Source organism: Phyllostomus hastatus, unplaced genomic scaffold (assembly GCF_019186645.2).
Source record: "Phyllostomus hastatus isolate PE091 unplaced genomic scaffold, TTU_PhHast_1.1 phas_contig_90, whole genome shotgun sequence".
Lineage (NCBI taxonomy): Eukaryota > Metazoa > Chordata > Mammalia > Chiroptera > Phyllostomidae > Phyllostomus > Phyllostomus hastatus.
In genome coordinates, this window is record NW_025333984.1 from 2,187,704 (window position 1) to 2,203,282 (window position 15,579).

Sequence of the window (15,579 nt, forward strand, 5' to 3'; positions counted from 1 at the left end):
CCGTAACTCCTAGTAAAATGTTTTTACTGCACTTCCTTCACACACAACAGGCTAGTTTATGCTTCTGTGTCTTTGCTTATGCTGATCTTCTGTCTAATCTTTTGTTTCTCTCTTCTTGCCTCATCAAATTATTACTTGTTTTTCAAAATAAAGCCATAGAAACTCTTCCTCTATTGTGAGGTTAGCCTAAGAATCACTGCAAGTTGCTTTCATTGTGCCTCATACTTGCTCTAACATTAAAAGCACATTATATTGACATGCTCTTCTTAGGTTCCCACCTCTTACCCCTATCAGTGTCCCCTGTGCCTGTCACATTAGATGCTTGAACTGAACTGACCTCTGGAAAAGGCACAAGTCTCTGTGGCCTTAAGGTTGGGCTTTCATATCCTCATTTGCTGTGGGTGGGAAGACTTCTTGTGGCAATTCTGTAACAACACTTTTCTCAGAAGAATGACTGTCCTAGATTCTTTGCCCAGCTAAACCTCCCAGGTGTTATCCTTACCTGCCTTCCCAATTCCAATCCATTATGCAATTCAGGAGGCCACTGGACACTCCTGGAGACCTGCTTTTTGGCAGATCTTCCTTTTAACATATGAGATCATTTTTCAAGCAGCATCAAGTGTCCCTAGCTGTGACAGTCTAAGCCTCCAGGCCTAGTTTTCGTGGAAGAATGTGGCTGTAGGCAATCACTGAATCTCCAAAGCTATTGTCATCTGAATGTAGGGCAAATGTTATTGCCAGGGCAGTGTGCGAGTGTGCACACATGCACATACACCTATGTGTAGGTTCCTCTAATTTCTCTTGCTGCCATAATAACCCCTACAGACTGAGGCTGCCAACACTGGTCTACCGTCATCTCATATGGGCACTGGGGATCTTCCAGTGAAATAAGTCATATATCCAGAACATGAGAGACTCTCTGAATGTCTGTCTCTGCTTTTCTGTGGTGCTTGTTTTCTCTGTCAGTGTGGGAATGGTACTTACAAATCATTGCTCCTGACACTAACTCTGGTAGTTGTGATCCATCTGCTCTGAAAGATAAGAAAGAGTTGTTAGAAAGGAGAGCCTCAGACTGGCACTGGGCTGCACTCTAGGACTTACCAGAAGATGTCACTGTAGGTGCAAATCAGTAAAACATACTAATTTAAGGAGGACTGTTAGCTGAGCATGAAGGTGACTCTACTAGGGTGCTTTAAAACGCCCAGCAGACCCCATTATAATGCATATTTGGAAAAAGTGGTTGAAAGATTAATCCAAATGTGTCACTGAAGTTCATAAATTTCTTTCTTTCTCAAATAATCAGACTAATTGCCATTAAGCTATTGCTTGAGGCCTAGCATAAAGGCTTGATAAATATGTACTGAATGAATGAATGAATGAATGAGTGAATACCAAAACTAGGAGTAGAAGGTAGAAGCCCATGGGAATAGTAGTAACTTTTATTGCTAAAGGGTGCTGGGGAACAAAAGCTGCTACTCATTAGCATTGCATCTTTACTGAGATGAACTTCACTGGCACCAGCTAAGTCAGGCCTTAAGAAAAGCAGTGACCCATTCATTGTTTAATAACATGTTATTTAGCTTTCACATCTTTGTGTATTTTTCACTTTTCTTCTTGTGATTGATTTCTAGTTTGACAGAATTGTGGCCAGAGAAGATGCTTGATATGATTTCAATATTTTTAAATTTATTGAGACTTGTTTTGTGTCCTAGTATATGGTTTATCCTAGAAAACATTCCATGTGTTCTTGAAAAATATATATATTCTGCTGCTTTGGGGTAAAATGCTCTGTAGATATCAATTAAATCCACTTAATCTAGTGTGTCATTTAAGGCTACCCTCTCCTTGTTGATTCTCTGTTTGGAAGATCTATCCATTGAAGTCAATACACAATGGAATATAATCAACCATAAAAAAGAAGAAATTTTTACCTTTTGTAACAGCATGGATGGATAAGAATAGCATTATGCTAAGTGAAATAAGCCAGTCAGAGAAAGACAAATACCATATGATTTCACTCATATGTGGAATCTAATGAACAAACTAAACAAGCAAAATAGAGACAGACTCATAGATAGAGAGCAGGATGACAGCTATTGGTGGGTTAGGGAGTGGAAAGGTCAAGTAACAAAAAAAGACTCACAGACACACAATAAAAATAAATTAAAAAAATAAAAATCATAACAAAAAAAGGAAGAAAAGCAGTGAGATAGGTGAAGGTGACCTTGGCCCCCTCTGCATCCTCACTACCAGGTGCTTCTGTGTCCATGCTTGTTTATTCCAGAAAAAAATATTTAAGGTGATTTAAAAATTCTTTTGTGTGATTTTTGCAAGGCACATAGGAGATTATCCAGAGTTTTTATATGATCGATCATATCCTTCTTTGTTTTCAACTTCTACAGAATAGCTAATTAAATAAGCAATTAAAGGAGTTACTGAGATTCTGCTTTGTATCAGGTATTAAGGCCAACGTACAAAGCTGGGGTGGATGGGATGAACGTTATAGAAGAATAGCACAGAACCCCTGTCCTGGAAACATACTTTAGGCAGAAATACAAACATGTAATTGCAGTTCAGTATCAAAAGTGTTTTGACACAGACTAAGTGTGGAAGTACTGTGTGACACAGGGAAGAAGTGATGGCTGGCAGCAAAGATTGTGATAAATTTTCTCAGAAGAGAGATAGTATTCGGGCTGGAATTGGAAAGATAAGTAGAATTTTCCAGTGAAATAAAGATCACACCAGGTAGAGGAAACACCATGGACAGAATAGACGCCTATGGGAGAGCTCCCAGGGTGTCCAAGCTGCTCAAAGCCCAAGGCTTTGAAGAAATGTTTCTTCAGAGAACATCAGCCCACATAGTCAGTTGGGTGATTGAATTGGTTCCTTTGGGCTCTTCATGCATGTGTACAGAACCACCACTATCTTAGATGGGAATGAAAAAACTTCAGAAAAAGCTGTAAGCCATTCCCCAGAATTTCTTTAAGGAACTAAGTGTTAATATTCAGAGTTTATTGTTCTTTTCCTTCCATAATATGCCTTTCCATTACCTCATCTTTCATCCAGTGAACCTGAGTGTAAACTCATTTCTTATTAAAAGCTCACCCCAAGATTGTTTCTCCCCTTGTGTATACCTGATCACATCAGATGCCTTAATATTTCTGGGGTGTGGTGCTTGTATATACACCTGGTGTATATGGGGAGTGTGATTGTACAATTTAAATATTTTCTAGATTGCTATTTCAACAAATAATTTTTATTAGTTAGCAGTTTTAAAGTAAACAGAGCCACACACTTAAGCCTCCATTCTTGCTGTCATCCTGGTGTCCTTTTGGTGGGTAAAGAAAAGGGTCATTTTGATACTGATAGAGTTAACTTTCCTATCCTGGGAAAATTATGTGAGTGAAGACTGAAACCAAGGTAGTTGCTTGCATATATGCCATTGGCAGATACCATGTCTATTTCAGTCAGTGCTTAACTACAATGCTTATTTTTGGAGGTCCTGAGCTGCTCTGCCTATCTCTACATTCCACTTCCATGATATATGAACCATGATGCTATGGTTCATATATAAAAGATATCACATCAGACACTCTATCAGTGAAGTTTTATGTTTAATAAGATATCCGGATTAGACTGGATATTGGGGATAAAGGGTTTGTATACCTAGTGAGAAAGATTAGAATTTGTGTTCACTTATCAATTCCATGTCACCTCAATAAAATCACTTCCACTGAGTTTCCATTTCATGATCAGTTAGTGGGGGGTTTTGGGTCAAGGTATGAAATAAAACGGTTGCCTACTTTGCAAATGGGGTTATTCAAAGGATGTTGTCATTGGTTGGAGAGAAACAGAGCACAAGGGGGAGGAGGAAGAGAAAAGGGGGAATGAAGAAGGACAAGGTCAATGTCTTAGGCTTAAACTTTTTATATCAGCAAGTTGGGTGAAAGGATTAGCTATCTGGATAGGCTAGTAAAACTCAGGGAGTACAACACAGTTTACAGGACAAAGGCCACCAGATTGCCATCATTCCCCCTTTTGCCTTCCTTACTGGCCAATGAACATTGCATATCCCATGGCCCTCCTTATTGCCACTTATGTCCCCACATCCCTGACTGTTGGTCTTTGTACTTTTTCCATAGAAACTTCCACTATATCACCATCCTTCGAGACCCAGTGTCCCGGTACTTGAGCGAGTGGAGGCATGTCCAGAGAGGGGCAACATGGAAAGCATCACTGCATGTCTGCGATGGAAGGCCCCCAACCTCTGAAGAGCTGCCCAGCTGCTACACTGGTGATGACTGGTCCGGCTGCCCGCTGAAAGAGTTCATGGACTGTCCCTATAATCTAGCCAACAATCGCCAGGTGCGCATGCTCTCCGACCTGACCTTAGTAGGCTGCTACAACCTCTCTGTCATGCCGGAAAAGCAAAGAAACAAGGTCCTCCTGGAAAGTGCCAAATCGAATCTGAAGCACATGGCATTTTTTGGCTTAACTGAGTTTCAGCGGAAGACTCAGTATCTGTTTGAGAAAACCTTCAACATGAACTTTATTTCACCATTTACCCAATATAATACCACTAGGGCCTCTAGTGTAGAGATCAATGAGGAAATCCAAAAGCGTATTGAGGGGCTGAATTTTCTGGATATGGAATTGTATAGCTATGCAAAAGACCTCTTTTTGCAAAGGTATCAGTTTATGAGGCAGAAGGAACATCAGGAAGCTAGGCGGAAGCGTCAGGAGCAACGCAAATTTCTGAAGGGAAGATTCCTTCAGACCCATTTCCAGAGCCAGAGTCAGGTCCAGAGCCAGAATCAGAGTCAGAATCAGAGTCAGAAGCCAAATCTGAACGTAAATCAAAATGTGACCCAGAATCTGATTCAAAATCTGCTTCAGAATCTGACTCAGAGTTTAAGTCAGAATTCAAGCCAGAAAGAGAACCTGGAAAACCAGAAGCAGAACACAGGCCAAGAGCAAAGCGATAGCAACACCAGCAATGGCACCAATGATTATATAGGCAGTGTAGAGAAATGGCGTTAAATGGCCAAAGGCTTTTGCACACTCCTCCCAAAGCACCAGTAAGAATATGGCTGGTTTAAAAAGATGAGAGTGTTCAAACACATCTTGTTTCCCTAAGCTTGGAAGCTGAAAAACGTTAAGATGTTGCCTTTACAGTTGCCTTTAAATTAAATGTTATACTGTGTGTGGGTATAACAAATTTCAATATGTAATTAAATTGTCTTTTTTTTTTGGTTTGTTGGAATATTTATAAAATCCAAAAGCCAAATCAGACTCAACAGATATTGCTCTTTAGATATATTAAGAGGTTCTTAAATTACTTATAAAAACAAAATGAAAACAAAATGGGGCCATTTAATATCACTAAAAATGGACTTTAAATTATTTATGATACACTGTTAAAACTCAATCTTACAAGCAAATTTTTTTCAAGGGTAAGCATGAATATAAACATTTAAAAAACTAAAATTAAAGACACAACCTTTTATTTTCTTCTGATTTTTAACAGGAAAGCTCTTTGAATAGAATAAGAAGTGATGGTAAATTTTACTGAACTGTAGAAAGTAAAAATTTCTCTTCCAAACATGGGTAGTTTTGTGTAAAGATATTGGCTTTTCAAGTAGAACAAGACTCATATCTTGTTACTTAAGAGATGTTTAAAATTTTAAACTTTTTCTACCTTCTAGTCCTTAAAGGTTTTAAACAGGGTGTATCTCATATTAACAAAACATTTTTTTTTCTAAATGGAATACCAATGGAAAGATCTGATTTCCAGACACATTCTGGCCACTGTAATTTCAACACTTCTGGAATCTTTTTGGCGCTGCTTCTCTTTCATTTTAAGGCTTCTGAGTTGTGCTCATTCCAAATTAATCCATTTATAGAATCTTTCTTCATCATCTATATGGTGTGTTGCTGAATTTATTGTGATATATAACCCTGAATAGAAGTCAGGATTTTCTATAGAATTGTCTTATCAATATTTGTGTTGTGAGGTCCTTATCAAGAAACTCTTGAACAGGATAATGTGTCTAAAAATGTTGCTGAAGTCATTCTTGATCAAGTAGAGTTGAACCCGAATGTGAATTAATTATTATTTACTCTTTGTACATTTTTACTGTGATATTTCCAGTTGGGCTGGCTATATGTAGCCCATTAATTCTTTTTTGTGTTGACAGATTGTAGACAACTACAAGAGAAAAACATGGTAGAATAAGCCTTAGGATAGCCAGAGTTATTCACTAACACCAAAAACTGTACCTCGATACTTTGGGTTAACCCTCTACCAGGTTTTATTTTAAGAAAGAACCAAAGGAAACACTGTGTTGCAGTGAGGTTAAGTATCAGGATAAAAGTTGAGGAAAATGATTTAGTATCATAAGTCTATACATAAGTACTTTTAGGGTACTGACTATGAATTGAGAAGGGCAAAAAAAAAGTACAAGTACTGATCCCACTGTGCTATGAAGCATTGTAATTTTAGGAAGTTTCCATTTTACAGATTTTGCTATACTTTTTAAAGAACTTACACTAACCCCCTGGCTGTCAATCAAACAAGGCAATGGAAGTGACATTTTTGTTTTCAAGAGGGCCATGCTTAGAAGTATGACCATAAGTCATATCTTGTACAATCTGCTCATTTGCATGATCTTGTTTCATCCGTAATAATATGGCCACAATCTGGACAAGAAGCTGAGTATTTTAGTTTAAAATTAAATTGTCTTGACTCTGAGTGTGTGTCAAAATATCTAAGTTTTGTTTTGTCTGACAGTATTGCAGTCCTGGGAATTCTGAGAGCTGAAAAATTGAAAGGAATTTTTTTAAAAATCAAACACACCTTGAAGTGAAAGTGTTTTAGAATGAAACTATTTTGTGTACATTGTGTTTTTAAAATAAAGATTCTGTAGATCACTGTGGTATTTCAGTATTGTTTAGTTTTAATTGATAATGTTTGCTCTTTAAACTGATAGTTACAATTATAAAGCAGGATGAAGCCTGAGCCAGTGGAAAAGCTTGTTATAGAAAATCATTTTGTGTTATTGCCGTGGTGTGCATGATTTGCAGAGATTAAGTGCATTTTTTCTGTCTGTACTGATTATTGTATATAAGGGATGTTATAAATATACTTTTTTGTCAGCATCATGTCAGTCCCATGATTTTAACTGTAAACATCTGTCCAATGGTGTACCTTTACAAACCATTCACTGATTTTGTGTAATTTAACAAGAGATATGAAATAAAGTTTAAATTGCAGTCTCTGAGTAATTTCATTATTTTAGTTGAGGTTTGCAGCCTCTAGACATTATGACTTCACAGACAGAATTCTCTTTTCTCAAGTTTTTCTTTTTCCTCTTGGACACCAGATATGGAAATGAGACAACCCATTCTAATCTATCTCACTAAAATGGCCTTAGCTTTGGGTGCTTCCCTCTGAGAATCCATATTCTTTCCTCTTTTGAGTAAAACGAAGTTGTCAATGAAAGACAAAAGTTTGCTATGTATTTTAGTCAGCTCTAAGTGCTATAACAAAATACCACAAACTGGGCGGCTTATCAATAAAAACTTATTTTCCACAGTTCTGGAAGCTAAAAATCTGAGATCAAGGTGCCAGAATAGCAAAAAGTACGTAGCTGTCTGGCCTCTTTTTATAAGAGGATGAATCCCATCTATGAGGGTTCCAAACTTGTGACATAATTACCTCTCAAAAGTCCTACATTCAAATACCATCACATTGGGATTAGGGTTTCAACAGATGAAATTTTGTGGGGGCACAAACATTTAACCCATTATATTACGCAAATGAATGTGTGTTTTAATTTAAATTTTATGAAAGTAGATACTTGCATGTCTGAGAGCATGCAGGAAGAAAAATAGCACTCCTTATTTCTTATCTGGTCCATGTGTCCACCTGAGGGAGGTTAAAAATAAGCAAAAAAGTATTGACTTTTAAAGTTATGGAACACAATGTACTCTAATTATATCCAATATATATATTTTTCTAAATTTATGGTTAAGACTATAGGGGAGGTATGATTTGTCCTTGCCCTGTTCCAAAGAGAATTTAGATATCAGTCCCATGGGATTAGAAGGAAGAAAGCTACAAATTTGGCGGGGGGGGGGGGGTTGTTAACTATACTCAATCTGTATACTATTCATGTTTAGAACATTTTGCCCATCAACTGTTTATTAAATAATAATTAGGTGGCCAAAGGTCTTGATTGTATAAGGGTTGCATGACCCCTTGGGAAGAACCGTGAATAGGAGCATGCATGCCAAGAACTTAAAATATTTAGAAAATAAAGGCTGTTTCCCTTTATCCTTGAAGAGGTTGCTCTTGGAGAGCTGGGCTCTCTTGCTGAAGTGGGGATCAGGTAGAAGATCTGCATTATGCTTCAGATCATAAGTTCAGGGTAGGTTATTAAGTAAATTGGCTATTGATGTGGCCCAGAGGAGCTATAATGAAGAAATAACTCATTGGTCCAGTTCCCAAGGACTTAGGATTCTCAGTAGGAGTTATAACCAAGTAAGAGCAGGGCTATCTTTGAGGGGTGGAAGGTCTACAAGATCTGTCATTCTTGGAGGGATAATTTCCTTCCATGGGGTGGGCACAAGAAGCATAAAATCATCACAAGACAGGTTTGAGACAACTACAAATTCTCCATACCTGAGACACAGAAGAGACCAAAAGGGTAGTACAGGCTGGTGACGTGCAACCCACAGCTTTCTTTCCCTGTCCTAAGGAAGAATTCCTTCTATCTTAGTGTTACTAAGGATTAAACTATGCAAACAAACAAAACTAGGTATTTATAAAAAGTCTAACAGGACACCGTGTATTCTGTGTCCAAATGTAACCCCGTGGGAATGTAGGATAAGGTAATCCTAATTAGATAAACACCTGGAAAATTCTAAACTAACTTTATAACACATTAATCATACCTTTACAAATGTTCAAAACCCACAGAACTGCCAGAGAATAGTATCCTGAAAACGAAGTAAATCAGTTGTTTCTCAGTACAAGAAACACTGTTCTGAGTAGCTAGAGCAGGGGTCGCAAAACTATGGACCTAGGCCAGATGCAGCCCTCTTCCCACTTTTGTAAACAAAAATTTTTGGAACTCAGTCTTGCACATTCTTTACATATTTCCTGTGGCTGTTCTCACACTACAGAGGCAGAAGTAGTTGCAACAAAGATCTTATGACCTGAAAAGCCCAATATATTTGCTTTCTTTCCCTTGAGAAGAAAAAAAAAATGGTCAACCCTTGAGTTAGAGAGCCAATCAAAACTTCCTAAACAGTTAAATCTTGGCAGAGTTTATGATGATCCTGAAGTCTGAGAAAGTAAAGAGGTGTGGTTCAAACAACACACTTCCCAATAACATAACACAAAAAACATTTACTGAGTACCTGTTACATGAAAGTCACTGTATTAGGCTTTAGAACAGAGAAGACTGATCTTTTCTCTGAGGATTATGGAAATCTAAACCAAGTGTTGTGTCAGAGAGTGCAGTAAAATGTTCAATCAATGTGTGTGTTTAATCACATGCTTGTAAAAATTAAAATAATATAGAAGTGTATAAAATGAAATTACCTACACAACTCTCATGCTCCCAAAATAACTTGTGTAATTATGTGATTTCTTCCACACTTCCTTGTCTTATTCACATTCAAATCTCTCTTCTCCTTTCCAACCCTCCCCTGTCTCTCTCTTTCTCATACACAATATTGAAAGCAGAAATGAAAACATGTTGTTGTCATTGTTACTCAATTTCCTTTTTTAAAAAGAGATCAAAAGTATATTATGTTTTTTCTAGAACTGGAATATAATGATGGTATACCCTAAGCCCCCAAACTGAGTACTGCTGATGTTATAGGTTGAAAGTGTAGGCCCTGGATCCATACCACCTGGGTTTGAATCCTAGCCCCATTGCTTACCAGTTTTGTAACCTCGGGGAAATCACTAATCTCCCCATGCCTCAGTTTTCTCATCTGTGTAAGTGGAGAGAATAATAGTTCTAATGTCAGAGGGTTGTTGTGACAATTAAGTGAGTTCATATTTGTAAAGCTCTTAGAATAACACTTGACACAGAATAAGCCTCATATGGGCTTGATAGTACTATCTTTATTATGATTAGTGTTATTAGTATGAAGACTAGATGGCTAATGAAAGTCCATGTCTTTAATAGATAAAGACTGACTCTGAGATCAAGAATTGAAAATATTGTCAAGAAAATAAGCAGAAAGTACTATATGTCCTATTATAACTAATTAAAAATCTTTTCTAAAAATATAATATATATATAAAACAGATGTTACTTAATTAAATGTATAAAGACTCATTTGAATGTAGCCAGTGACACAATATTCTGAAAGATCTAATCCACAAAATGCCAAGTGAGTCACTGATTCTCTCTCCAGCGAGGAAAATGCATTATCTGATGTCCCTGGCTGCTTTGAGATCTGAAAATGCATTATCCGATGTCCCTGGCCGTTTTGAGACCTACTTTATTGCACTTAGCCAAGGATGACTCACCACCAGCCCCCTTCCTTTCCAACTCAACTCTCCACCCAGCAGTGCCAGAGTATGAGCCTGTATGTACAATGGCATCTGAGAGGGGCCCAAAGGTCTAACCACCTCCCTCACAGGTCTAGGTGGGTGCTGAAATTCCCACACTCTAAATCTGTATTCGGTAAAAGAAGCCTGTCCAGAAGCCTCTATTAAAATGCGTATATGCCACCTGGGAGGTAGGAAGGAGAGTAACACATTAAAAGTTAGCACATAATAATTTATCATATTAGCAGTCACGAAAGACCCTCAGGGAAGGGGACACACAGGCTTGTCAATTTAGGTAGCTCACTTTACTTTAAAAAAAGAAAAGGAAAAAGAATAGCCCTCTTCTATCTCATTTGAATTTTAAAATTTTGATGTTGTTGCCTTAAGGGCAGGATATGGTTCAATAATCTTCATCAAGTCTCATTAAGTTGTATAAATTCTATGCTCATTATGCCTGGTTAAATCTTGTGACTTTACTAAACTTGGTAAGACTTAATGGTGCCTAACTGAACTTAAGAAAAGTTTAACAGTTTTTGTGGCTTAAAAATGCTCCACTGGATTTCATATGACTTAAGAGTACCTTAGAGGATGTGTCAAGTCTAAAAAGAGACTGCTATACTGTAGCTTGGTAGGACTGAACCAGCCAGCTGGAGCCAATAGTAACCAGCCTTTTCATGGATAAATTAAAATACAAAAGTGTTTTTTTTCCTCAGGCCTGAAAGAGGCCTTCTGTCCTTGAAACTAGCTATAGCAGGATTGTGTGCAAATCAAGGACCTTGGAATTACATGGCGATAACTCCATTAATTTGATCAAAAAAGCAGATGTAGGCTACACAAAGCTACACAGGCAGGAAGGAAGGTTAAATGAGGAGTCTCAGCATGGACTACTCAAGATGAATAGGATTTATCAAGAATGAGCTTGACGTAACAGGCATCATTAGTTTCCAATGTTCTCCAGTGCCCATTGCAATTGAAACCATGCTTTCCACAAACTCCCAGGAACTTGGCAGGGTGGACATAATTTTGATTTCCCAGCACTCCAACTCTAAATCAGGTTTGTCTGTTGCTCAACTGGATGGTTACAACACCTTACCTTTTCTCCAGTCCTTAGCCTCTTTATTAACCACCACACATCTTCCTAAAACTGCATCTCATAACCTAATAATTTATGCACTTGTAATCTCAGAATCCTCCCTGATGTACTGTTTAAAGATACAGATTCTGTGGGTCTCACTACAGAGTTTTTGAGTCAGAATATAAGGTGCAAAATGAGAGGTTCTGCTTTTTGGGTGAGAATCTAAGATGTTTAGGTAAATTTGAGAGCTATTTGCTTAAATGATAGGTCTGATCATGGCACTGTCCTCAGAAAGCATTGAGGGCTGTCTACTATCTGCAAATGAAAGTCCACACTCAGATAAATGCACAAAGCTCTTTATGATCTCATCCCAATGGTTTCTGTAGACTTGCTGTTGAATGGCACTCTACTTGGGATTTTGCTTCAGGGTAAAGTTCTTTACTCTCTGTCCCAGGAATGGGCCTTCCAAAATTAATGCAAATGGGACTTTTTGAGGTATCATTGATTCTAACAGGTTATAGATAAAATCTTGCATAGGTTGATTGCCATCTTAATAGAGTTTTAATGAACTCTAATAAACCTTGCTTGGGACAAAAGCAAGTAGCGACCAATTAGAGCAAGCAAATGCAGCAGGTGAAAGTTTCCGCCCTGAATGTGTCTGTACAGAATGTAGAAAGCCATCCCTAGATGTGCACTGTTCATGCTGGTGGAACCTCCTCCACGAGGCATGAAGACAAACGGATCAATCAGGTTACACTGGAATCTCTACCTAACATTACCTGATTGATTGCTGTAGCTTTAGTCACCATTCCCCACCTGGTGGCTGGGCAAGATTCACTCTGGAAACACACTCATCCTGAGTCTGGAGACATTTATTTAACCAGCTTTGACTTATGAACCCAGTGTCCAGCTTGTGGTAACTTGATTTCTGTTCTATTGTCCATTCGTTTGACAAACCTGCACTGAGAACTTGACTGAGTTAGGCCCAATGAAGCAGGAAGACAGGAGGGGGGGTCAGTTAAGGATTTATCAAGAAAGTGACTTCCAGGCCTGGCTGGTGTGGCTCAGTGGATTGAGCACCAGCCTGCAAACCAAAGGGTTGCTGGTTTGATTCCTGGTCATGGCACATGCCTGGGTTGTGGGCCAGGTCCCCAGTAGGGGATACACAAGAGGCAACCACACATTGCTGTTTCTCTCCCTCTCTTTCACTTTCCCTTCCCCTCTGTCTAAAAATAAATTTATTAATTTTTTAAAAAAGAAAGTGATTCCCAGCTGTGTCCCTTTTTCAGGGTCAAGCCCCCTTTTACAAACTCCCATAAATAAAACCCCCTTGTTGAACTGCGTGTCTCCAGCAGTCTTTAATCTGCAACTGTCTCCTGTTTACAGAAGTTCTATAGAGGAGGCTTTGATAGCTCAAGTTGAGGTACTTAGTTGGTCCTGTTCTTGGGTGGACATTTCTGAACTTAAGCTGCTGGAGGTAGTTATAACTGCCCCACTCACTAAGGAAAAATAGTTCTTATTCACCCAGGAGACTTCAATAACCATATTTGCCAATATTCTGGTGAGACTGGGAACTTAGCTGAACAGTGCATTCTGATCAGATGTGAAGAGTTCAACGCCTGGTGGTGCTGAAGATAATTATGATGATGATCAATACCACTTATTAAACATCTGCTGCATGTCAAGCACTCTTCTGGGCCCTTCATATACTAATAATAGTAATAATTATGACAAAGACAAGGACAACAGCTAATATATTTTTTAAATATTTTATTTATTTATATTTAGGGAGTGAAGGGAGGGAGTGGGAAAGAGAAAGAGAGAGAGAGAGAGAGATCAATGTGCAGTTGCTGGGGGTTATGGCCTGCAACCCAGGAATGTACCCTGGCTGGGAATCGAACCTGGGACACTTTGGTTCCCAGCCCGCGCTCAATCCACTGAGCTACGCCAGCCAGGGCTAACAGCTAATATTTTTGAAATTGTATTACATCTCAGGCACTGTACTAAGTCCTATACATGCATAATCTCATTTAATCTTTACCACCACCCTGTAAAGCAGAAATAATTACTCCCCATGTTTTACAGAGGAGTATGCTGAGACTCTGAAGGGCTTAATTAACTTACCCAATTATTCAGTTAGGAGCAGGAGCCCATATCAAACCTATTTGGAACTCCACCGCTCAATCTCTTCACTTTATGCATTATTTAAAACATTTTATTTTAGGACAATTCAAAGCTTTATAAAAGTAGAGAGAACAGCATAACAGACCCCCATTTCCCTATCACTCACCTTCAGCAGTTGGCCAATCTTGGCCAATCTTGTTTAATCTATGTCCTCACTTATTTCTTTACAATCTGTAATATTGTGAAGTAATTCTCAGACATCATCTGTAAATGTTTCATTATGTATGTTACTCTAAAGAAGCTTTATCTCATTATTTCTAAAAATGGTGATGAGTAAGTTTTATTAGCTTCCTCTATAAAGAAATGTAAATCAAGGTTCAGAGATATGTATCCTGGGCTACACAACTGGTAAATGTGGGGTTTGAGTTCCATATCAGATCTGTATGACCTTGAAGCCTTTGCCCTATGTCAAATGGAGTTTTCTTCTATAGAAGAATCTTCCTCCAGAACAACATATAGTCATAGAGGTCCTTGAGCTCCTGATATAGGCAAGTTAGGAAACTATCTCTAGCTTCTCTGAAATTTAATTAACAATGGTTTCTTTTCCAATTAGGAATATTCACAAAGCAACTGGGCTTCTTTCCAGTTCTTTGGATTTCACCTTGCTCAACACTTGTTGCTGACCCACAGGTACCCAGGCCACGTTCTTGCAAGGAAATTGCCTAATACCTTTGCCCTTGGAGAGACGGCCCGAGATCTCCTGACCCTTGAGCCCAGAATTATTAGCCCCATAAATATTCTTCTAGGTCTCATAAATGGAAGCAGTCAACCTTGACCCTTGACCCTTGATGTCAGGATTTTTGATCAATAGCTGCGTGTTTTGCTTTCCTTTGGCATAATTCCTGGTTCAGCTCTGGGGTATTAGACAATATTTTAAATATTCAACAAAATGGTTTTGGTCTTCAGCCTGAGTGGGGCCCTCAGTACTTTATATTATTATATTATGCATTTCTTATTAGAGACCAGTCTGTCTATACATTGTACTTCTGTAAATTAAAGGGCATGTGGTCTCCATACTTGATGGGTAAGATGTACCTGGAACACCAAAAATATTTTGAAATTATCCAAAAGCATTTTTTAGAAATTTAATTCAGCTCTAACACCTTCACAAAAAGTCATATCACATTTCCACCCTCCTCCCCCATTTTGAAAATTTACCTTGAGGCACAGGAAGAGTGAGAGACTTGCTTAAGGTTTACACAATTACTGGCAAAGCTGAAATCTCATTTCAGGTCTCCCTGGGTCTGATATACACAGCAATACCTTAATGTTTTAATAAAAGATTTCCAACACTTTCACTTTTTGTTTGCACCCCTCCATTCCACTGACTGTTGACATTCAGTCTAAAACAGAACTTTTTCTGGGATACCTAGTATAATAATCAAACACCCTGGGTTCATAATCCTGAATGAATCCCTTATTAACTGTGTGTCTAGGGCAAACGACTTTATCTTTCTGAGCCTAACTTTCTTCATTTCTATAATTGAAATTATAATACTTACCCCATAGATTTCTTGTGATCATTAAATGAGTTAAAACATGCAAAACATTTTAAAACAGAGTTCTGGTGTTTTGCAATTTGATTGAATTAATACAGATAAACAGTTCTAGTGCAGAAGGAACTGATTATTTTTGACTAATATGTTTTATTCATTCAGTAAATTTTATGGAACACTTAGACTGATTTTTGATAATGTTTTACATTCTTTTCCACTTAATTCATTGCATTTTGATAAGTAATCAATTAAGG

General features: G+C 38.1%; 1 protein-coding gene across 1 annotated transcript in view; it reads left to right on the forward strand.

The window, feature by feature from the left end:
* The window catches only part of HS6ST2 (heparan sulfate 6-O-sulfotransferase 2), a 303,663-nt gene extending 296,409 nt beyond the window's left edge, over nucleotides 1-7,254 (forward strand). Inside the window, exon 3 of the mRNA XM_045852310.1 lies at nucleotides 4,143-7,254. Within this exon, the coding sequence (XP_045708266.1) occupies nucleotides 4,143-5,040 (898 nt within the window). The 3' untranslated portion in view covers nucleotides 5,041-7,254. The remainder of the gene's footprint in view (nucleotides 1-4,142) is intronic.
* Nucleotides 7,255-15,579: the final 8,325 nt, after the last annotated feature.